Genomic DNA, 22,490 nt, shown 5'->3' on the forward strand with positions numbered 1-22,490 from the left:
ATTTTTCAAATAATTTTTCAGAGTTTTTCCAAGCTATTGTTACAACCGGTCAAATGAAAACAATGATTACTAGAGCAAGGAATGTTCAAATGATGGATTGGTTGGGGGATTTGTTTTATTAAAATTTTTCACGGAGTTGTTGTTTTTCCCTTCTCTCACCCCATTTCCATAGGACAAAAATTGACAGGCAAAATACAACCAGATTCTTACGGTTCATGCTATGGCACTTTGAATAATAAAGATGACTCGGGGAAAAGTCAAAGCTGAAAGAAGAAGGCACCTTAAGTTCTGCTTAATGAGAGGAATGCCACTGGAACAAGAATCAGCAGCACCTTTTCATTGGACGTACTCACATAGACATTGAGTTCCTGCACATTGATGAGTCATACGTTATTTAATGCTGCTTAGTTTATCCCCTGGCTGTTCCAAATGTGTTTTGAAGATAAAGAAAGCCTTAAGAAAAACTCAATAACCATTAATGAAACGGAACATTCCCGAAGTATAAATGCCTCTTAGTAAATGAGTAGGGATATTTTTAGACTTTTAATTGCCTGGAAATGCAAATAGGCACATGACGGGATTTTTAAAACTTGTTTTTGAAAACCTCCAGATGTGCATAGATGCTTAAGGACAAAGATGAGAAACAAAGAGGAGTTTTGTGAGAGACTTCAAAATTTTCTGCTGTATATCTGCTGCCTTTAAAATTCTGATCCTGCTTGCGCAAGAATCAAAACTGCTGGCATATATGCAGTATGCACAAAACCTGTACACATGTTTTTACTATGTGCAGAGGGAAAATCCTGATTATCTTTTTCCATCAGACTAATTCTCTTATCTTCAAAGGACATAAGCACTTATCTGAGGTGGGGGAAAGAGAAGAGCATTTGTCATAAACCTCGGTGCACATGCATGTATTTGCAAGGTACTGGGCAGTCGTGTCGCATTTTATATCCATCCCATGTCTTGTGTACTGGGCTGGACTGGCCATATTTTAAATTAGTCTGGTCTAGTCTGAGGCTTAGCCACTGTTTTTAGGAAAAGAGAGTTTTAATGAAGGAAGCGCAAAGAGAAAATGAGGGATCCAGGCTTCATCTCTTGATGTGTATTCCAACACCCTGAAAAATCTCTTGTGCGATAGCTTGAGTGATAAAAATATGTGTAAAATCTTGGGAACTACTAACCAGGGAGGAGAGGGTGGTGAGACCCTGGCACAGCTGCCCAGAGAAGCTGTGCATGCCCTTTCCCTGAGGTAATCAAGGCCAGGTTGGATGTGGCCCTGGGCAGCCTGAGCTGGCAGGTGGCAGCCCTGCCCATGGCAGGGGGTTGGAACTGGGTGGGCTTTAAAGTCCCTTCCAACCTATATCATTCTATGACTATATGGTATTGCAGAAATACTCCTAAAATAGAAATTAAAGCAAATCCTGCACCTTTACTACACCCATGGCAATCCTGCATGAGGAAAGCTTGTAAAACATGGGGTCACTGGAGTCATGACAGCAGCACAAATTTTCCTTCATTAAATGGTAGTTTCTCCACATTTATTCGAAAAGCTGACAGCAATGGCGAACCACAGCAGTGCTCAGGTCTGGAAAGTTGCAGTGTCCCCCCAGTCCCAGCCTCTTGGAAAGAAAACTGCTGCTGGGCATTAATGGTGTGCCCATCCATTCTGCTGGTATATCTGGCCTGCCCTAGCTGACACTGCAATGCTCACACACCTCCTCTGAGAAAGAAAGTGCTCTTGAAAAGCATTCAGTAATAGCCTTCACATCTTGGACAAGATACTTCTTTTGGGATTGGATTAATCTGCTGTAATGAATATGGGCAGTAGGATGTGCAGATTTTGTTTCACTGGGATATGATGAAATGAGATCTCCCTTTTTCTTTTCCCAAGTAATTGTTTATTTCATTCTAAAATAGGTAGAGCCAAAGATCCATGAGATGGTTTCACTTCAAACAAAGTGCGCACAGCTCTGTAGATTTTCCTATACAGCAATGTCCCAGCTGTGAAATTTGCAGAGCTGTTTTTTACCATGGATCTTTTCCATCTGGCACAGGACAGGGCTCAGTGTCTGCACCTTGCTTGTACCAACTGACTTCCTGCAGCCTTCCTTTACCCTCTTGTAGCTTGAGTTCAAGTTTCTAAGGTTAAGAAACAAAAGGTACCAGATTCTGTATGCTTTCTGCAGGGAATAAGGGCGTATCTCTGTGCCTCCTATGCTCCTTGCCTCTTGTATGTCAAATGTAAGTAACTTTCTGATTCTCAAGTGAGAACATGTGCTAAAGATGTAAATAGGAGGCCTATAGTTTTTCATTCTATGACCTGAGGCGTAAAGTGGGACATGATTTATTTTTGCTTCTTGTTAAAATTAGTGGCCTTGGGCATCTTTCTGAAATCTGCCTCTGTGATTCAGGAGGGCTGAAAGAGGGATGAAGGAGGGATCAATCACATCTGTGATTCAGGAGGGATGAAGGAGATTTCTCTTCCAAGTACGAAGTGAAATGTACAAACCCATAGCAAAAGTTATAATTGATTATTAATTTTTTGATTTCTTCTCAAATATCATATCTTTCCTTCATGTGGGTTTATGCAAAACTGTAAGGGTTAAAAATGTTTTCTGTAAGCTTGAATGTAATTAAAATTAATTCATAGAGGAAAATTTTGGCAAGAATTACGTGCAGTTAAAACTTGTGATTAGACATGATTTTGGAAATGTGAACATATTCCAACAAATTAACATATCACAGGGTCAGAGAAACATGGTGATGATAATTTGTTACTGCTCTGCAAAGAAAGGGACATGATTTGTTTCAAGAATCAATTTCTAATCAGTGCTATTTTCAGGGTGGTCAGGCTGCCCAGGGAGCTGGTGGAATCACCATCACTGGAGAGACATGTGGATGTCACACTGAGGGACGTGGTTAGCGGGCACAGTGTGGGCATTCAAGGCCAGGCTGGATGTGGCTCTGGGCAGCCTGGTCTGGTGTTGGCGGCCCTGCACATGGCAGGTGATTGAAACGGGATGATCATTGTGGTCCTTTTCAACCCAGGCCATCCTGGGTTGGATCTATGATTCTATGATTCTATGGATGGGCAGATGGTTGGACTGGGTGACCTTAGTGGTCTTACTCAACCTGAATGACTCTGTGATTTTGTGATTTGCCTTGTGATGTTTAGGTGACAAGTAGCACAGAAATGCTTACTGAAAAAGAGTTTGGCTTTTTTTCACTGGAACACATAAAAAACCTCCTGAAACCCTTCTCTTTACTAGTGAGTTATTTTCTTGCAGTGTTTTTTCCTGACATCAAATACATGTGCCAGATACAAAATGTGAAACTTGCACCTGCAGACTGAACTTTCTTGAGCAGATGCTCCACAGGATTTGAGGAAATAAAACTGAAGGGAGTCACAGAGGACACTCTGCATCTCACATGGTCCCTGCTGGCTAACAGACCAGGACCAGCAGGACTCACTCAGTGCTTCTTACACTACTGGTCAGCTGCAGTAAAAGATGAAGTATTAACTGGCCTAGAAATGGGAACTCTGGGGTAGAGCAAGGCAGTCTGGTTTTTGCCACAAAAAAATATCAGGATGCATTTCAGTTATCAAAGAATAATAATAATAATCATCATCATCATCATCATCTTGGACAGGATTCCTACATCTGCCAATGGTAGGAGCTTGGCATTCACCTGTGAGGCTTGGTGCTAGCTCCTCACTAACCTGGGAGCTTCTGGTGGCATGTAAGGGCTCTGGTCAACTAAAACAAAAGAAAGAAGATCGGACTTCTTAGCTGGAGCTTCTTTGCTTCGAAGCTGTGGTGATGATGCAAAACCCTGGGCCAGACTCATTAGGCCATGGATAGTGAGCACTGTGGGGCTGACATAGGCAGCTCATGGCATATGGAGAACCCTGAAGGCAGTGAGGAGCAGGGACACAAGCACCACTTTGCATAAGGGCTGGTTTTTGTTCTCCAATCACCATTTGCTATAAGGCGCATGAACAGTGCTAGAAGGATGGACTGGTACCAAATGACCCTGCTTCTGACCTCAAAATGGTCTTCCCTTGCAATCTCTACTCCCAAACCACTTGCAGGGTCTTTGGTTGCTTGTAGAGAAAACTGTTGAGAGCGGGGTGCAAATGATTAAACGGAGCTGTCTTTCAGTTTGGCCTTTGCTTTTATCCTTTGAGACATGACCTTTTCTTGTTTATTTTTTTATTGTTTGTTTGTTTATTCCTCTTGGAGAAATCAGCTGGGCTGCATTAGCAGCTGGCCCAAAGGTGATAAATGCTAATTACCATAATTATTATTGGAGGGCCAAGCTGGATGTTGTACAGCATGGGATTTCTTGAGGAGAAAAAGGTAGGGAAAAGCTCAGCTCTCTGGATTGGCAGAAGTATGAGAAATTCTGTGTTCGCAGTGTTTCTGGGTTCTGGGACAGAATTAGAGACATCAGTGAATAAACAGTGATTCTAGATATTATTGAATGTGTTTTTAATTTTTTTAACTGATTTGGAAGTGAAGGATGGCCATTCTCTGCCTAGACAGGCAAAGAGAAAATCAGATTGAGATACTGACAGCTGGGAGTTGTTTCAACCTTTTTTTAGCTGGAAGAAGCACAGAGGCTCCTTCTAACCATTAAGTTACTGAGGGGCAGCACTGGCAAATGCACCACTACGTATAAAACAGTTATGACTGTTAAGAAGGGATTCTTGTCCCCTTGTCACATCTGAAGCTGTTCAGAGGACGTGGCTTCTTAGGCTGTGCATAAACGTATTTTTGAAGCATATTGAGCCAGTCTATGGACTCTGGCCCCCTTGAGCATCCTACTGATGCCTCTTTGGTGTGCACTTCATGCAGAACAGTTGTGAAATCAGACTGTGTTGTGTGTGTACCACAGGCTTACTCCATAAAAATACCAGTACTGCAGCACATCTCCCTTAACCTAAGGAGAGTTTCCATCTATCAGGAAGTTGTGAAAACCTACAGACTTAGATAATGTTCTCTTTACTTCTTGATTGCCACCAGCATTAGCAAAGCCAGTTTTGGGTATGCACAAGAGCAGAACTATTGTCACCTCAGGAACTTCCAGTCTCAACAGATGAGACCCTGCATAAAGAGTTAGAAGGCTACTCAGTAGGTTTCTAACATCCCAGTTTTGCTGTTAGGCCCCTATAGTTAACTCAGGCCTTTCAGGGGGAAAGTGCACTTAGTAATATAAATTCTGCAGAAGCATTTTGATTGCCGACAGACATGACCATTGATGGTGGCAGGAAGCTTTGCACAGACACAGAGGAATGGGATCAGGAGACTGGTAAGCTACACTGGGCTCCTGGACAACTGGCTACGGTGCCAACAGGGCAGTGATGGCAGTTCTCAGAGCAGCGCTGCTGTAGAAGAGCGATTAGACAGGTGGCTTCAACACTCACTGTTCAACCTGAAGTCGATGTATCACTACAGCTGGCAGCACTAATACCTTAAACATGAAAGTGGCCTGTGGTTGCTGATGAAGGAGCCAATTTCTGTATTTTGCTAGGTCACACTGGGGAAAATGGAAATGATTGATTTAAGCTTCCAGCACAAATATGCACTTGCCAGCTCTCCAGTTTGGAGATTTCCACTCTTGGAATAGGCATTGCCTTGCCTAGATGAAATCTTTGGAGCCTGCTGCCAGGTCTTTTGCCAGAATCATTAAATGGGTTGAAAGAGCAGCACCGTCATTCGTCTTCTATTTGATAGCTAGTGGGCATACATCCAGAGCAGCATTAACACAGGATCAGGACTTTTCTCTGTGTTTAAAAAAATGACAGTGTTTTTCTTGAGCTTCAATAGCATGTGCACAGGCCTGGGGCCTCATGTTGTCAAATGCACTCTGGTACACTCAGCCAGCAGCAGGGGAGAGAGCCTGCACGGCACAGAGGCAGCTCGTTAGGTAGTCCTTGCCTGTCACTGGAGATTACTGCCAGTAACGCATCACATGACGACGGACTGCAACACCAAAGTACTTCTGTGCTGTCTTCCAAGAACAACTGTTCTGTGTTTTACAAGGGAAAGGAGATGAGGAATATTATTTAACATTACTAAACATCACAGTTACTCATGTGTTTATTTTTTCCAAACAATATCTAACAGCTAATTAATGAGCCTGTCCTGGAAACACCGCCTGGGTTCCGGGAGCGTGGATGAAGTTGGGTTGCAGATAGGAGAAAGCAGTTTGCTGCCACCTTATCTGGCCTTCTGCCTGCTCCAGGCACTGCTGTGCAAGGCCCACATGCAGGAAAAGGCACTCTGTCCTCTTCTGCAAGTCAAGTAAGAGGATGCACGGCCGCCATTAGCAAGAGTACTAGCAGTGAGTCATTGCTTTTGAATTGTGCCTTATGTCTATTTTAAAGTGTCTGGATTTAGCTTGCAGCTATTTGTCTTTTACCAGTGATTTAAAGCACTTGGTGAGTCCCTCTAGTAAAATACAGTAAGATGACTTGGGCTTTTTGCCGAGCCAAACAGACGGACCTTTTAAGTCTCTCACCTTCAGACATTTTTGTCAGCCTCAAATTGCTTTCTGTGGTTGTCTTCTGCTCTATCTCCATTTTTCCAGAGTCTAAAATTGGCTTAATGAGTGCCAAATATGGTGTAGAAATCAGATCCTAACACCACTGACAAAGTAGCACGGAGCAGGGCTGGAGCCAGAATGCAGTGGTTGGGGTGCCTGGCCTCCTCCAAAGCTGAGCCTGGCCCAGCTGCCATCTCTCCCAATATATGCCTAGGTTTTTTTGCACTATAATTTAACAGTGGCTGTTTTGCACTCACAGAGATGCAGCAATCTAGATAATTCTCAGCAACTTGACTTCTGAGTCATCCCTGAGATTGGTGGTAGTCCAAAGAGGTGTCCAGGAGGCTCAGCACAGCTGGAAACCCTGAAACTGAGTGGCCCAGGGATGGACAGGGGAGCGGTGGCACTGTGCATTAGAACTGTGGAATCACAGCAAAGATTCATTTGGAAGGGACTCTTGAAAATTACCCAGTCCTGCCATGGGAAGGGCTGTCGTTTGCCAGATCAGGTTGTCCAATTATGAATGCTCCCATGGATGGGGCAGCCACAGCTTCTCTGGGCAAACTGCTTCAGTGCCTCACCACTCTCACTGTAAACAGCAGCAGCAGGAAGCAACCTCACACAGCTGCCCTTTTTCCAGTGCCAGAGCAGCTTGAGCTCAGCCCAGATTTGAGAGCAGTGTGATTTTTTAGCAGCCATTTGAGGTGCAGTAAGTAAACAGAATCATAAAGATAATAGAATCACTTGGGTTGGAAGGGACCCTTAGAAGTCATCTAGTCCAAATTCCCTGCAGTGAACAGACACATACAGCTAGATCAGGTTGCTCAGAGCCCCATCCTCCCTGTCTCCAGGGATGGGCATCCACCATCTCCAGGCAACCTGTGCCAGTGCTTAACTATGCTTATTGTAAAAAAAAAAACCCTTTTCATTGAAACCATTTCCCCTTTTTCTGTTACAACTGATACTGTTAAATAATCTGTTCCCTTCTTTCTTACACCCCCCCTTCAGATACTGAAAGGATGCTATCAGGTCTAACCAGATCCTTCTTGAGGCTGAACAGCCCCAGCTCTCTCAACCTGTCCTAATAGGGAAAGTGTTCACTCCCTTGCATCATTTTTGTGGCCCTCCCTGGATATGCTCCAACAGGTCCACATCTCTCCTGTACTGAGGACTCCACATCTGGATGCAATACTCAGGTGATGTCCCACCAGTGCAGAACAGAGGGGCAGGATCACCTCCCTCAGCCTGCTGGCCACACTTCTTTTGACACAGCCCAGGATACGGTTGTCTTTCTGGGCTGAAAGGAAGTCTCTCTATGTGGAGACAGCCTGCCCAAAAGATTGCTCTTGCTTCAAGATTGATGACAGCTCACCAGAGAATGAGTGCTTTAATTTGTGATACATAGCAAAAAGGTTACTGCTCCCTCTGCCTCTCACTGCTCACAGTCTCACAGGGAGGATGCATTTTGAAAGCAGCAGCTAAGTCATCTCTCATCTGGGAGGATGTGAGCACCTGATGGCTCAAAACAGAGTATCGGGTTTTGGTATGGCAAAGAAATGCATTTGTATTTGAGATGATTTTGGGATATATTTACAAATCTTATTCTAGGGATATAGCACAGGGAAGGCACAGCTCTTTTGCACTATGAACAGTTTGAATTATGTGTTTTGACTTGTTTGGGGTTTTGTTGAGCTTTTTTTTTCAGTAATCTAAAATTAACAGATTGATAAAGTCACATCAATCAACCCAAGGTAACCTGTGGTGGAATTCTTCATTTGAAAATAAATAATAATAAAAAAAGCTGATTTTACAGTGAAGGCTTTGCAAATAAAAGGCCATGCTGGAGCACTTTGAATGTGATTATGGTGACTCATATTTTTAATGGCTTTTTTTTTTATCTTGCAAATGGCTTCTTTCCAAACAAAGTCCTACAAGGCCTCATATAACAAACAAGGGTTACTGCTCTTTTCCACACATAACATGAAAAATATCCTTCAGTGGAGCAGAGCGAGCTGCAGCCCATCTGCTGTAGCTTGGCGTGGCGCGGTGCAGCTCCCTGGCCATTACACATGCCTCTCAGTAAAGCAAACCACCTGTTTCCTGCGCAAGATTCCGCCCCGAGCGTCCCGAAAGCTTCTCCCAGGGTGAAATCCATCCAAACCGCTGATGGGGGATGACAACCTTGGCATTCTCTTCTGCTGCATTTGTTGTTATGCTGGTTGTTGTTTGCCGAAGGGCTCCGTGGACTTTAGTCTTCTTTTCCATCCAGACTAGAAAAGGGCAGGCTGTGCCAGAGGTAAATAGACTCTTACTTTCCTGTTGATCGTGCTGCCTTGTTCTTCAGCTGTGGTTGGCAAAGGCTTTGCTTGGGAGCCCCACAAGACACCTTTGGAAGATAGGAAAGCAGAGAGAGACATTTTGGGACAAGCTGGTCAAGGAGGAGTCTGACCACAGACCCCTTCCTCAATTCAGGGCCTGATGCTGCAGACGGCTGGACTTGGCCAAGCCTTACATGAATCTCATGAGGAATAAGTGGCCACGTGAACTCCAGGGGTATCCCAGGTTCACCAGATGGTTCACTGAGACACTCACAGAGAGACAAGCTGTAATTCTGCCAAGGATGTGCTGAGCACAAAATGGCATTTCCCCCAGCTGCTGGCCATCACACTGGCCAGGCTACAGCCAAAGCCATTACATAGCAGCTATGATCACCCTATCAGCTTAACTATGGATGAAGGGAGGTCTCTGCTAATCTCACTGCTGCTGCTCAGAGCAGATTAGGGACTGTTCTCATAGCCCCATCCGCCAGCTGCCTTCAGGCCACAGGGATGAACAGGGCTCCTGCACATGGGCATGGCTCCAAAGGACTCAGCACTCTGTAACCCAAGTGAGGTTAGGGCATGCACGACTCCAGAGAACGTCTTGTTGGTGAGAACACTGATAAGAACTAGGACTTATAGACCTGCAAGAAGAGGGTGATGGGGACTGAGGACCCCCAGGTCCAGCAGGTGTCATGGTGGCACTTCATATAGAACTTTATAAAGCATACGGGTCCTGTTTTGTGTCTGCCTGGGTCCGCCTGGCTGGGACAGCAGCACTGGAACAACAGGCCCCAGCCCTGATGGGAGACACCTCTGGAGACCAAAGTGGCCAAATGCCATTGTCCCACTCTGGCCTGTGGTTTTGGAAAGGCTCATGGCTTCTCTGCATCAGAGTGAGGGTCCCCTGGCAGGATGACAACTGCACTCATTCACAAGTGTACAACATGCTGTGCCACTCCAAGTTTAGAGTCTTAGAGCCCAAAGTTATGTAACATGCAGTAAATATCATCAGGAGTAAGAAAAATACTCATTTGCTATGCATAAATATAAGATAAAATCACAGCTTTAAAATGTGTCGTCATTGACTGCTGGCCAAAACAAAATCATAACTATATCAAGTCTGGCTGGCCAGAACTCAAGGCCATGCTAATTAATAAAGCTAAGTGGTATCTCTGAGCACAGACATGAGTAGGGCCAGGCTGAGTCTGGATGAAGTCATTTAACTCATGCTACAGACATTACTGTAAAGCTGTAAAGATGATCTAAGCAGAATCCTATAAGGAAGTGCTAAAGTATGATAGGAATGGTTTCTACTCTGCAAAATGCTCCTAACTCTGCTTCAGTCTATTTCGGTAGAGATAACATTGGTAGAAACCTCCTGTCTGGAGCAACGACTCTTGTTGGCTGTCCCACAGTCCCTCCTTTTGCCTTACACTTGGTGATGACAGAGGCACCAGAGCTGTGAGCAGCCAGGACACCAGTTTAACCCCACAGCAAACATTCACTTTGTGCATCTCTTGAGTAGGGTCTCTCCTTCATCTTTTCAGGTCACCCTGCTTGCAGCATTTGTTAGGCACTCAGTGGATGCTGGTTAGGGATCAGAATGTGACCGCAGCACAAATAATTCATCAGGATAAATGGCAGCATGAACACAAGAATAAATAGGTTGACATGTACCATAAAAATGAGTCTGGAAATACAGCTTCCATCCACACTACTGTGGAAGTCTCTCCCCCTCTCATGCTCCATAATCTGATGTAGCTGCTACATTCAGTCTTGGCGTACTGCAGCTGTAAAGCTGCAATGCAAACTTCTGTGCATAGCAGAAAGCACCTCGTCTGTGCGTAGCGGAGCTGTGAGGAAGTGAAAAGACTTGCCCTTGAGCCCAGGCTGCACAGTAGCTGAGGTATTCCAGCAGCAATGTTTACATTGGAAGAGCCAACCCAGCCTACTGCAACAGTGGTAACAAGGAGTCCAGCAGCATTGGAGATGGTGTCCAGAAGTGGAGGAAAATCATATAAAGCTGCTGGGTTTTACTACAGCGCTGTCACATCTAGTACACTTTCTTCTTGAGAATTATGTATCTGTTGCAAGATGGAACCATGATGTACTCTAAAGAGTACACATGATGTACTCTAAAGAGTACAGGCAATGTATGAGGCAGATATTTGGGGTCTACCCAAGCAAATAAAACAGTAGACAAACTTCTTCAAAATGATGTTTCTCTGTGCCTTTTAATCCAGTTTTTAGCAAACAAAGATGTAGGTTGCCTGAGAAGTCTTAATGCAGTGGCCTTCATGAATAATCAACTAAAAATTAGGCCACCCTTTGAATGCTGTGACAACACGTGGGTGGGTTTGGTCATTTTTGGGGTGGGGGAGGTAGTGGGAGAGTTGCTTTGTTTTAGAGTGTCTTACAAACCATTTTCTGAAGCCTTTCAGACCACGAATGGGTCCCAGAGCACAAGCTGAGAAATACTGTCCCAAGGACACTTGTGCAAAATAGAATCTTAGAGCACAACTGCATTGTTCCCAAAAGCTGCGGAGTTCATGAGGGAATGCTGGTAGAGCAGGGGGTGGTTAGACCTCTCCATTGTTATTCGCAGCTCTAATTTACAGCTAAGTAGAAAATAGTGCTCTAACTGTTGTCAGAGTAAAGGGAATATTTAAATCCCAACGCAAAATGTAACCCACACTGTTCTTCTGCAAGCATTTGTGGAGGTCCAGAGATAGAAGATCTCCTGGGTGTTCCCATGAATTAGAGTTTAAAATCAGAGCTGACACATTCAATGCCCTGTGTGCTATAGATGACTTCAGTTCATTGGTGACCAAAGTGTGCAAGGTGTGAGGAGTACAGTTTTTGTGAAGTTTTTGTCAGCAGTCAATAGTCAGCAGTGTAAAAGCATATCAAGAAACAAAAGTAGGTGGGTAACAGAAGACACCCCCGAAAAGCACCAGGCTTTCTCATGGGTTTCTTTCATTTTCTGGGTTGAGCACAGGCCTTCTGAGAAACAAGAACATGAAGCACTTAAGATTACTTCATTCCACTTGTCAGTAAGAAAACAAAAAAGAAATTATCGTCATCTGAAAATACTGGCATTAACTCTGAAAAGGAAAAAAATGCAAAAGCATGTCAAAGAAAAAAGAGAGAAAATGCAGTTTTTGTTATAGTCAGCTATGTGATTAAGATAACTGAATTCTTCTAAGTGAATAGAGCATTTATCATCATGACTGTCAAAATTTCCATTGGTAACCTTCATTAAGTCTCTTTAAAAGTCAACCATCAACACCCACGCAGTTTAGGAGTCTGCAGAGCAAAACCAATAATAAAGCCAGTAGGTGTAATAATCCACTGTTCCCTCTCCTCATCACTTTATATGTGTGTGCATGTGTATGAAACAGACATAAATCCAGCAAAGAGCACGTCCTGCTCGTCTCTGCACTTATCATGCATTGATGACTCAAAACTATATCATCCTAAAGAAAAGAGAATTCATCCTTCTCCCATACCAATACTGCTACCACCTCCCTGGAAAACTTTCTTTCCCCACCCAAATCTTCACTTGAAATATTTTAGAACTAAAACAGGCTTTAATTTGTATTTGGAATAAGCATTCTCTAGCAGGTTTGCCTGGTCAGCTGTGGAGAACTTTTGGCTCCCTTGAAGTTATTTGCAAAGGGGAAAAAAAAGGGTTGTAACAAGTGATTTCATGTTTTGTCAAAGATTATTCTCTTGATAATGTTATATGGTAAACCCCTAATAGCTGGTTTATAGGCCAGCTCCACAAGACAAACAGACCAACTATACAAAAGAAACAGTGAACAAATCGGCCTGGCCAAGGAAAGCTTCCCTAAGCTAATTAAAAACACCTCATGCCTGTGTTATGAGAAAGAAGATAGCTTTCAAAATGTTTATCTTAGAGCTAAAATACAGGTCCCAAGTTTGCATTTAAAAAGCAGCTGAAAATTGTTGGCCATAGTGAGGAGCCAATGGCGCACAGCCGACATGTTGGGGAGAGGTAGATGTGCTGCACAGCAATGGCCAATCCCTGCACACGGGGCCAGCACAGCAGCCAGGTTGCTCCTTGGAGAGGTGGGCAGGGATCTCCTTCATCTTCTGATGTGCTGTATCATGTCCCATAGGCACACTCCTCTGGCCTCAGGCTCTGCCCAACCACCCCACAGTCCCTCCTTGCATGAGATGCCCCACGAGCTCACTCCATCACCTTTAGCCTCTCAGGTTGTTCTTCCCTCCATCTTCTCACCCCCTTGGATGACCACATGGCTCCTTCTCCTTTCCTACACTTCATCACTGTGTCTTGTGGTGCTCAGGGATATGATTTAGCAGAGGGTTTTTAGAGTTACGGTACTATGGTTAAGCTGCGGTTGGACTGGATGATCTTCAAGGTCTTTTTCAACCTGGGTAATTCTATGATTCCATGGACCATATCATTCCTCCGAGGCCTCCAAATTTCTGCTGCATGGCAGAAGGCCTGTTGGAGCTCACCTCACGCCTCACAGGCAGCCCCCCATCTCTGACATGCACCTTTTCTCCCAACACATCCTTCTCCTTGTATTGCTTCTCCTCGTGTTGGCTTTGCATAAGTTATTTAGGCAATGTCTTCTGTGAAAAACCAAGGTGAGAACAGAGGTTGGTGTGGTAAAGTGGCTTTGATCGTAACCTCACTTTCAGTCCCAAACTTTATGGAACTACCACCTCTAGATTCCAGATTTCCAGGCATCGCGGCTGCTTGCAGCTATGTGGTTTTGTTTATTTTGGCACCTTTTCTTAACAAGAAGAAAGGAAGCAAAGTTCAGCTGTTACTGAGTGAGTGGGAAGTGGAAAAAAAAAATCCTTTCCTCATTATAAAAATATACTCAGACCCTTTTCCCTGCCCTCCCTCATGCTCCAAGCAACACTTCAAAGCAAAAGGCAGTCCTAAGCAGTGACACTTGCTATGGAAATACATTCACAGAGTGCAGCACAAGGCTGGGTCCCAGAGGAAACTTTTGTTGTTGACTTGACAGTTACCAGGATTTGGAAACCACCTAATGAGCATGTGCAGTAGGGTATTATTGTCTCACAGACTCATTAAACCCGCACCTGGATCATTTATATGCAGCAAACAGCCACGTGCAGAACTGCTGTCTTCAGCAACAGCCCAAGGAAGCCAAGGGTCTGGAAAGGACAAATCCCATGCATCAGGAGAGCTCCTGCAGAGTTCAAATGGCATGGTAGTGCTCTCCCCTGTAAGCCGATCCATGGCATGTCTGTCTGTCTGATTGGGGTTGACAGGGATATCGCAACTCCTGTTCACCAGGTAGACGCTGGTAGATTCTGTAGTCATCAGCAGGTTCTACCAGCCTCCAATAAATACATGCTCCTGAGGAAAGTGCAAGCAAGTTGGACTTCAAATTAGGAAAAATAGTCACAGTGGAACTACACTTTTATAGACCTTTTTCAATGAGAACACTGAATAATAGGATCCAATAGATACAAGGACAGTAAATGCTGGCCAGTATTGCTCTTCAGAGATATTTACACAAAGAGTAGCATCTTCCTGCAGGGATAATCTCTTCTTTGTATCTCTTATTTTCCTCACTGCATACACGCCACTGAGTGGCTCTGTTGAGCCAGGAGATGGCACAGAAGCCCTGATATCTGAGACATCACTGTGATAGATTAGCTGCACCAGGAGCAGCACACAGCACACAAGGGGAAAAGATTAGAAGATCACACTTGTGAAAACAAATGTTAAGCGAAAGTTTCATACTCAGTGAGAAGTGTTTCAGAGGTGGAGAAATGTGCTGGATATCCTCCAACAGCAAAGAACCATCAAACTTCATAAAAGACAGGGAATATCAGCTATCATCAGCGATGCAACCAGGTCATCATTCCATCTCTGGCCCCAAACAGATGGTCAGAGTAAAGGGCAGGAATGCCTGTACTGAGTAACTGCAGCCAGGTGAAAGTGGTGATGGTCTCCTTATCACAAGTCAAGGCTTCTAGGAAAACATTCTTCTAGGAAGAGCTTAGTGTTGTCTCATAAAAGAAGATGGGGTGAGGGATACGTCACCAGACTGTAACGGTGAGCACTGTGGCAATGCCTCTACACGCCTGTGTGCTTACTACTGACCAGTTAATATTCTGTAAAAGCTGGATTTAAGCACCTTAAAAGATGCTGACCACATAAACATCCTTGTACACTTCTGAAGTTAAGGGACAACCTTGCTTGTTGCAAGATTAGCAGCTAGGTCTTAGGCAGATATGTTACAGCAGTTCTGCAGCAGTTACTTGCACAGCCCAAGCAAAATGCAAAGACAACTTCAGCGGCATGTTAAAGATCAGTAAGACAATACGGGAAAGGGCCAAAATGGATGATGGCATATAGTGGGGAAAAGGTCATGAGAAAAAAGCAAGGGAAGTAAATTGTGTTAGCAGAAAAGCAGGGCATGACCCTACCATTTGGCACAGTTACAGAAATCTTAACCTTTGGAAATGCTATTAGTCCATTGCTGTTGGAAAGTTGGCCAGAAATGCAACATTCAGGACTGACTCCATTCTAGGGTTTCTGCTGCGCTAAGCACATGAGCACACCTCCCCTCTCAGAGGCACACTCGTAATGAACAGTCACTAAATACTGTGTTATTCCTAATATTTTGCAACCCTAGGCAACCAACCACTGACTCTGCTCTGCGTGACACAGCATGGAAGAACCAGATAGACTAGAATCAATTTGCTACTCTGGTTGAGTTTGATTTTACGATCTTAACACTTGTCATTTTGGGAAGGAACAAAACATTCACAGTTCCCGTGGTATGTAATGCTACTGGGAAGCCATAAATTTTAATTCAGTACATTATTTCCCTCACGAAGAGTTGTTGCTCATATGTGCTGTCACAGTTGGGGGTTCCTTGTTTTTTTTTCTCTTGTTGCTTGTCCCTTCATTAAGCTGATGAGTGCTCAGAAGCATGAAAGCTTTTGTTTCTATCCGTGATTGATGTTATAGTGAGAGTTTTGGTCTGGTTTCCTTGAACAAGGAATAATTTCACATGATTTTTTCTGCGGGACGAGCTGGCACTCTTTGCTCTTGTCTCCCTCACCAAGATCTGCCAATCTCCATTTTCTGTCCTTCAACATCCGGCTTGAATTTGGAGTGGCAGGAAATAAGAGATTTATGGGTTTACTTTGTAGAAGGAAACAGTCCAGAGTGCGTTCTTGTGCCCAAAAAAGATTTAGGAAAGAGTAGCACCTACCAAGTTTTCCAAGGGTATTTGAGGGCTTGGAAGTGGTATCCAGTTAGATTTAATGGAAGCAGAAAACTTCATTCACACTATTTGCATTTTACATTTAAAATTAATAAAGTATTTTAATTCATCATGAAACCATAATCATACTGAGCTTTCCATATGATATACTGATTCATACTTGAGCAAAAATACCTACAGAGCCTAAAGAGTGAGGGAAAATGCCTGCCTTTCAATTTGTCTCCCTCCTATTTTCTGCTTGAAACAATTTCACCCTGACAAAAACTGTGAAGGTACCTACAGAAGAACATCCAGTGAACTGAAGGGTGTCTACTGCAGCCTATCAGAGATGATGCACACGGAATGCATCTTTAATGACAGCAATTGAAGTTCAAGGGGGATGCTTTTAAGGCTTTTCTATCGTTCTCTGTTATGGGATAATCCTGTTCGTGAGGTCAGAAGCCATGTTCAGCTCCTGTTTGAAAAGAGTCAAACTTCAGTTAGGAGATAGTCTGAAGAATTTAATATGCTTCACTACTCACTGGTCTTAACATTTTGAGGACTGAAAAGATGAAAACAGATACTGTAACTTGTATGTTTTTTCTCCAGGCCTACATCCCCACAGACTAATTAACATCCTTGAGAATATGTAAATTAACATTATGAATGAACCTGGATGAGAATCAGTTTTTAATGGTCATCAATTTAATGACTTTGCAGATAGAAAAGATTGCTTCTCCTGCTTCTCAAAGTAAAATATCTGAAATCCAGCTGACAGCTGGGCTCAGTGTCGAATGGCAAAAGGGAAGTTATTATTTTTGATAGGGTTTTTTGTAACTGTCCCTGAAGACCACACGAAACCTGGCTACTGTCCTGGGACTTCTAGTTCAAATTATTGTCTTTGTAGTCCCTGGAGTTAACCTAATAGCCTGGGATCCTGCCTGCAGAAAACATTTGGAGAAAAAATGAATTTATGTTGTATTTCCTGCGTATTTTTGATAGCTACTTGGCCAGACTAACAGCATCTCTCTTTGTACTATGGGACAGTAATCTTTCAGCTTTTGATGGCCTTTTACAAAAGGAAGTCTGAAGAAAAAGTACACAGTATTTCAAAATGAAGGCCAAGATTTACTCGGAGTAAAACCAAAGTGGAATTTACAGCACAAACGTGGCCTTTCCCTCTGCTGTGTTCTGTGCAACACTGGAACAGGAAAACTGTCAAAAAGGAGACCATCCCATAGCAGAACCAACTGCAATCACACAGGGCAAACTAAGCAGAGAACCTGGAGGATCTGAGTACAACCAGGCCCAAGGCTCCTATGGGCTAAGGTGGGCTCGGTGGTGGTGGCAAGCCACACACTGGGAATGGAAATTGTTTTAGAAATAAACAGCATTTAAGTACAGAAAAGTACCTGTCTTTTGAGAGACATACTGATGCATGTTACTCCTAACTCCTCATCTGATGCATTTTAAAGTGTGTCTTCTATGGAGAATAACGCCAAGCCTTACAGCAATGCTATATTAATTCAAGTGCTATAGAATTGTGAGAAATTCAGTAGAAAAAAAAAATGAAAACAGACAGCAAATGGTTGACCACCACTGTTCCTGCAGAAGATTTCAAGCATCAGGTTTACTGCTTGCCCAGAGAAGCAGCCAAAAGATTGTTTCACTGATGCACCTGTATACGTATCCTTATAGCCCTAGGCAGGCCTAGGAAAGAACTCCAAGTGTGAATCTAGCCAGGATGCCTGAGGTACTGCAGGAAGGATACAGAACTTGGAGCATCTTTCTGCCCGCTATAAAAATGTAAAATGAACTTCCTCAAACAAGATGTCACTGCTGTATTTTGATGCTTTCATGCTCTGTGCTATCCTTTCTTAGGACTCTCATTTTTTTATGTGATCTATATTAATGCATTAATAAGGCTGCAGGGATGTCCTCCCTTCACAGGAATGGAACTTATGGCATTTTTACAAATTAAAACACAGCGTGCTTATTCAAACTACCTTTCTAAATAAAAACTTGAGTTTTAAACCACAGCGCTTTTAGCAAGAGAGATTAAAAACATCTCAGGCTTTGGAGGTTTTCATTTGAAAGCTGCGTCAAGCCTCTTCTATGCCTCAGGCCATCAAAAAAATGATTTGCATAGCCTACTCCAAGGGAAGCAGTGATTTAAATGCACTTTCATTAGAAAGCCTCTTACCGTGCATGGCACGCATGGTTGCCCAAGTGGAAGCACTTGCATGGTAATAACTTGCAGCAGTGCAGAGTTGCTGTTTCACAGCAGCAAGCTGTAGAGCAGCAGTGCAGGTTTGAATGCATCTAATGTGAGAAACAAGCCCGCGGGTGGGGTCTTGCTGTTTTCTGGATATTTCTCATTTTGTTGGACAAGTTAAAAAGGAATTAATTTTGGGCACATCTACTAACCAAAAAAATAATTAAAAAACTAAAAATAGAAGTGTTTTTTTTTTGTTTCTTTTGTTCCTTCTTTGGTTTGGCAAATGAACCCAGAAGGCCCGTATCTGAAGCTCTGCACTCTTTACGTAACTCGCCCTTCCTTCTCCAACATCAAAGGATCAGGACAGGACAGGTGGGTTTCCACAGCCTTCAGCAGGGAGTTGCTCTCACTCTGCTCCAGGAGAGACATTTGCAGAGGTTGCTCCATTCTGCTCCAGGGCCCATCCCAGCCAGGCTGGCAGCAGCACGCACAACAGGCAACATGCAGGTTGGGCACTGCCTGAGAAACCTCATCCATCCCACAGATGAGATGTGGCGGCACCTCAAGGGCTACAGAAATAAACAGATTTGGAATCGCTGCTTTAGAAGTCATCTCACAGTGTGCTTCCTAAAGACAAAACATTGCCTGCTCTACTTTGCTTTCTCTTCACACTTTTATAGACTCATAGAATGGCCTGGGTTGAAAAGGACCACAATGTCCATCCAGTTTCAACCCCCTGCTATGTGCAGGGTCACCAGCCACCAGACCAGGCTGCCCAGAGCCACATCCAGCCAGGCCTTGAATGCCTCCAGGGATGGGGCATCCACAGCCTCCTTGGGCAACCTGTTCAAGTGCGTCACCACCCTCTGTATGAAAACTTTCCTCCTAATCTCTAACCTAAACCTCCCCTGTCTCAGTTTAAAAACATTCCCCCTTGTCCTATCACTACCCACCCTTGTAAGCTGCTATTCCCCCCTCCTGTTTATATGCTCCCTTCAAGTATTGCAAGGCCACAATGAGGTCTCTCCAGAGCCTTCTCTTCTCCAAGCTAAACAAGCCCAGTTTGCTCAACGTTTCCTCATAGGAGAGATGCTCCAGCCCCCTGATCATCTTAGTGGCACTCTGCACCCAGTCTGAAGCGAACCTTTCTGGTTTTACCCAGTGACAAAAGAACAAACCCAGAAATTAAGAGAAGCAACGTGTGTGAATGAGTCCCAATGGGCACACTGGCTTACAGATGCACGAGTTCTCCCACCCATCACAACTGTCATATTATTCCTAAAATAAAACATTCTGTGGGCTAAGAAATAGGATGCTGAAAAAAAGGATGGAACGGAAAGAAATGGTCTTTCTCATCATGGCTATTATTTGATCATCTTAACATCAAATGAAATACCAAATTACACCCTCCTTTGTAGAAATTACAGCAAATCCTCAGATACTTGGATCATGAAATTTGAGCCTCCCTCTTCCTTCAGACTGCCGTTTGATTCTCTGCTGTATTCCTGCTCTGCCCTGAACAACGTTTTGATTTCCGTTTGCTAAGAATCTGTTTTAGTTCTGCCTGGCTGCCACATCAGACGTGCAAAAAGGGCCATGCAAGCTGAATTTGGTACAAGTTCTGCAGGTTGTAGGGCGTCTAAAAAGATTTGTTTTTCATCTTTTTGTCTGGGCATTTTTCATACAGTGGAAGAAACCGCCTTTCTTCGAGATGAGACCCAATTTAATCAATGAAAGCTGTGCTTTGCCATTTCCGTTCTTTTGTCACCTCACCTTTTTTGCAAGCTATACTGAACTCATTTTGTCCAGGGATGGGTAGGCTCTGTCATTAGCTCTTGCCACAGTGGCCTCAATACATCTGTCCTCTCTCAGATTTCCTCCCTCAGTACTAAGTTTACTCGCTCTCACAGGGATTTGATGAGACCAGTGCTCATGAAGGAGAGCTTAGGACAGCTGAGCTGTATTGGCAAGAGGTAAAGTGTGGGCATTATTTAGATTGTTAGCCTCTGGGAAGAGCATTTAGAAACATGGGATTCCTTTATTTTTAATTTAAACAGGCTGTATTTTTGGAAAATAAAACCGAGCTCTTGCTTTTCTGCTCTTCTCAGTGATAGTGCTCCTTTGGTAGTTTATTTCCCCCACAGCTCTGTTCCTGCTACCTACCCCACGTGGCCATGTGAATGAATCAGGTTTGACATATCTGGCTCTTCCAGATTTAGAGCACTGAAAGAAAGCTGTCATGCTGCATTTGAATACCCGCTATGTGTGTGTGTGTGCCACGATCCCCCCAGGGCTTATACCTCCATCAAGTGCTCTTTGTCACCCTGCCAGTTATTTTCCTAGACTTGTTCCAACAACCCCACCTGCTTTTCTGTCAGGTAACTTCTTCCATGCCTTACACACTGCTAAGCAAACCGACTGCCCTAAACCTGTTCTGAACTTCCTCAACAAACGCACAACGGTCTGGCAGAGTTCCCACATCACCTCATTCCACTCAGTAATCACCAGCTTCATTTTGTGGATTTATAATGGTAAAATGCATTTCACAGCCATGAAGATCTCAGCGTGGGTAGGTCTGTTTGTCACTGTGGCCTCTTTCTGTGTACCACGAGACTACCTTCAAGTTGTGGCCCGTGCTGGGGAGAAGACACTTCAATCAGGTGAGTGGTTGAAGAACGTCATCTGTTCAGCTGCTCTGGGGGAGCTGTATGCAGAGCTTACATGACCAGGCGGTAGCAGTTGAGCTCTTCAGTGCTTCAGATAATGCCAGAATTGCCTTCTGTGCTTTGCATCAGCTTCCAAAAGTTCTTGCCAAGCCAGGAATGAGAGCTAAGGGTTTGTGCTGGCATCCATTTTGAGAAAGTTATCTGGAGAACAGCATGGGAGCCAGATAGTTTATAGGAGCTTTTTTTCTTTGCCCTGGGTCTGAGTTTCCTGGGTTCCTGAAAATGCTCATGTATCAGAGCTCATGGGAGCCAACCCAGATGCTTTGGGGTAGTTAACCAAAGGGTTGTAACTGCAATGAGATACAGCCTAACAGATGTGTGCCACAACCTACACCTGATTCAACATGATGAACACAGACATACCGTCCAGCTGACACAGAGATAGCACAGGCTTAATTATCCACAGCTTGATTATCCAGTGTTGACACGGTTTTTATGACTAAGTCCCCCTTGAGACATTCAGAATCTGGAAATCCCAACCACAGATAAAAATTTCCTTGCAGCTACATAAAATCACAGTATTTTTCTGACAAACTTTGGCTGAGAGTTTAGAGCATTTTTAACTTATCAGGCTTGCAGTGCATTTTACAAGGAGAGTGAAGACTTAGGGCATAAATCACTGACTTAAAGGAAAACAACTGTGTAACAATATTACAAGATATACAGAACAGGATGCACTTGGATTCCAGTTTCTGTTCATTGGCTCAGCAGACAGAAGGATCATAAATCAGAAAGAGAGGATGGAAATCAAAGAAAAGTAACAGGAAGTGTCAAAATGAAAACCTGGCAGAAATTACCAATAAGAGGAAAAGAAAAAAGCCTCCAGATGTTTAAAAAAAGAGAAGAAAGAAAGAAAAGCAGAAAACCTGGGAGAGATTCAGTGAGCAAAAAAACGACAAGCAGAAAAGAAACAAAAATGATAGCTTGGGTGGGGGGCTTCTCCCCTTCCCTCCCCCTTCACTTACAGTCGAGGCCTAGGGAGGTCAGGCAATATGCATCTGAGAAGATGGGGGGGCAGCAGGGAAAAGGGCCATATAAGCATCACCTCCCCTCCCCTCTTCCCACGAAGCACAGCTCTGGAAACTCTGATCCTAGAAATATTTCAATTGAGCTCACAATTCAAAAGGTTCATTAAATCCAGGATTATTACCATGAGAGAACTTGATCAGAGCAGCCAGACCGTAATGTTTAAGGGGTTCTTTATTTCCACATACCTCCATGCTGCGGAGCTCTCAGTCACATGGCGAGCATGTGAAGGTTGGACCCTCTGCAGCACCAAGTCTTTTCCTCTGGGGCCACCTACCGGCCCGCCATAGGGAGGCATCCTTCAGGTCTTGAATATCTCCATTTAATCCAACAACGGCCCTAAATATTAATAACTATGAAGTTAAGTTACACTAAATCCTCCCTGCAGCAACAGAACTCCACA

General features: G+C 43.8%; 1 protein-coding gene and 1 long non-coding RNA gene across 4 annotated transcripts in view; one reads left to right on the plus strand and one right to left on the minus strand.

The window, feature by feature from the left end:
* The window catches only part of NIPAL2 (NIPA like domain containing 2), a 46,796-nt gene extending 43,531 nt beyond the window's left edge, over positions 1 to 3,265 (plus strand). For all 3 annotated transcript variants that reach the window (XR_014943317.1, XM_015856136.3, XM_015856137.3), the window contains one exon: positions 173 to 3,265. Coding sequence is in view for 2 of the 3 variants with exons in the window: in XM_015856136.3 (XP_015711622.2) it covers positions 173 to 267 (95 nt within the window). In the remaining variant the exon portion in view is untranslated. The remainder of the gene's footprint in view (positions 1 to 172) is intronic.
* A 5,133-nt stretch (positions 3,266 to 8,398) lies between these two features.
* On the minus strand, positions 8,399 to 22,404 carry LOC146761719 (uncharacterized). The gene is made up of 2 exons (XR_014943318.1): positions 22,276 to 22,404; positions 8,399 to 8,935 (listed from the first exon to the last, which is right to left on the minus strand). It is a non-coding gene; the product is annotated as an uncharacterized LOC146761719 (long non-coding RNA).
* Positions 22,405 to 22,490: the final 86 nt, after the last annotated feature.

The sequence above is a fragment of the Coturnix japonica genome, chromosome 2 (genome assembly GCF_054131305.1).
Source record: "Coturnix japonica strain WE chromosome 2, WE-NBRP24, whole genome shotgun sequence".
NCBI classification, from domain to species: Eukaryota; Metazoa; Chordata; class Aves; order Galliformes; family Phasianidae; genus Coturnix; species Coturnix japonica.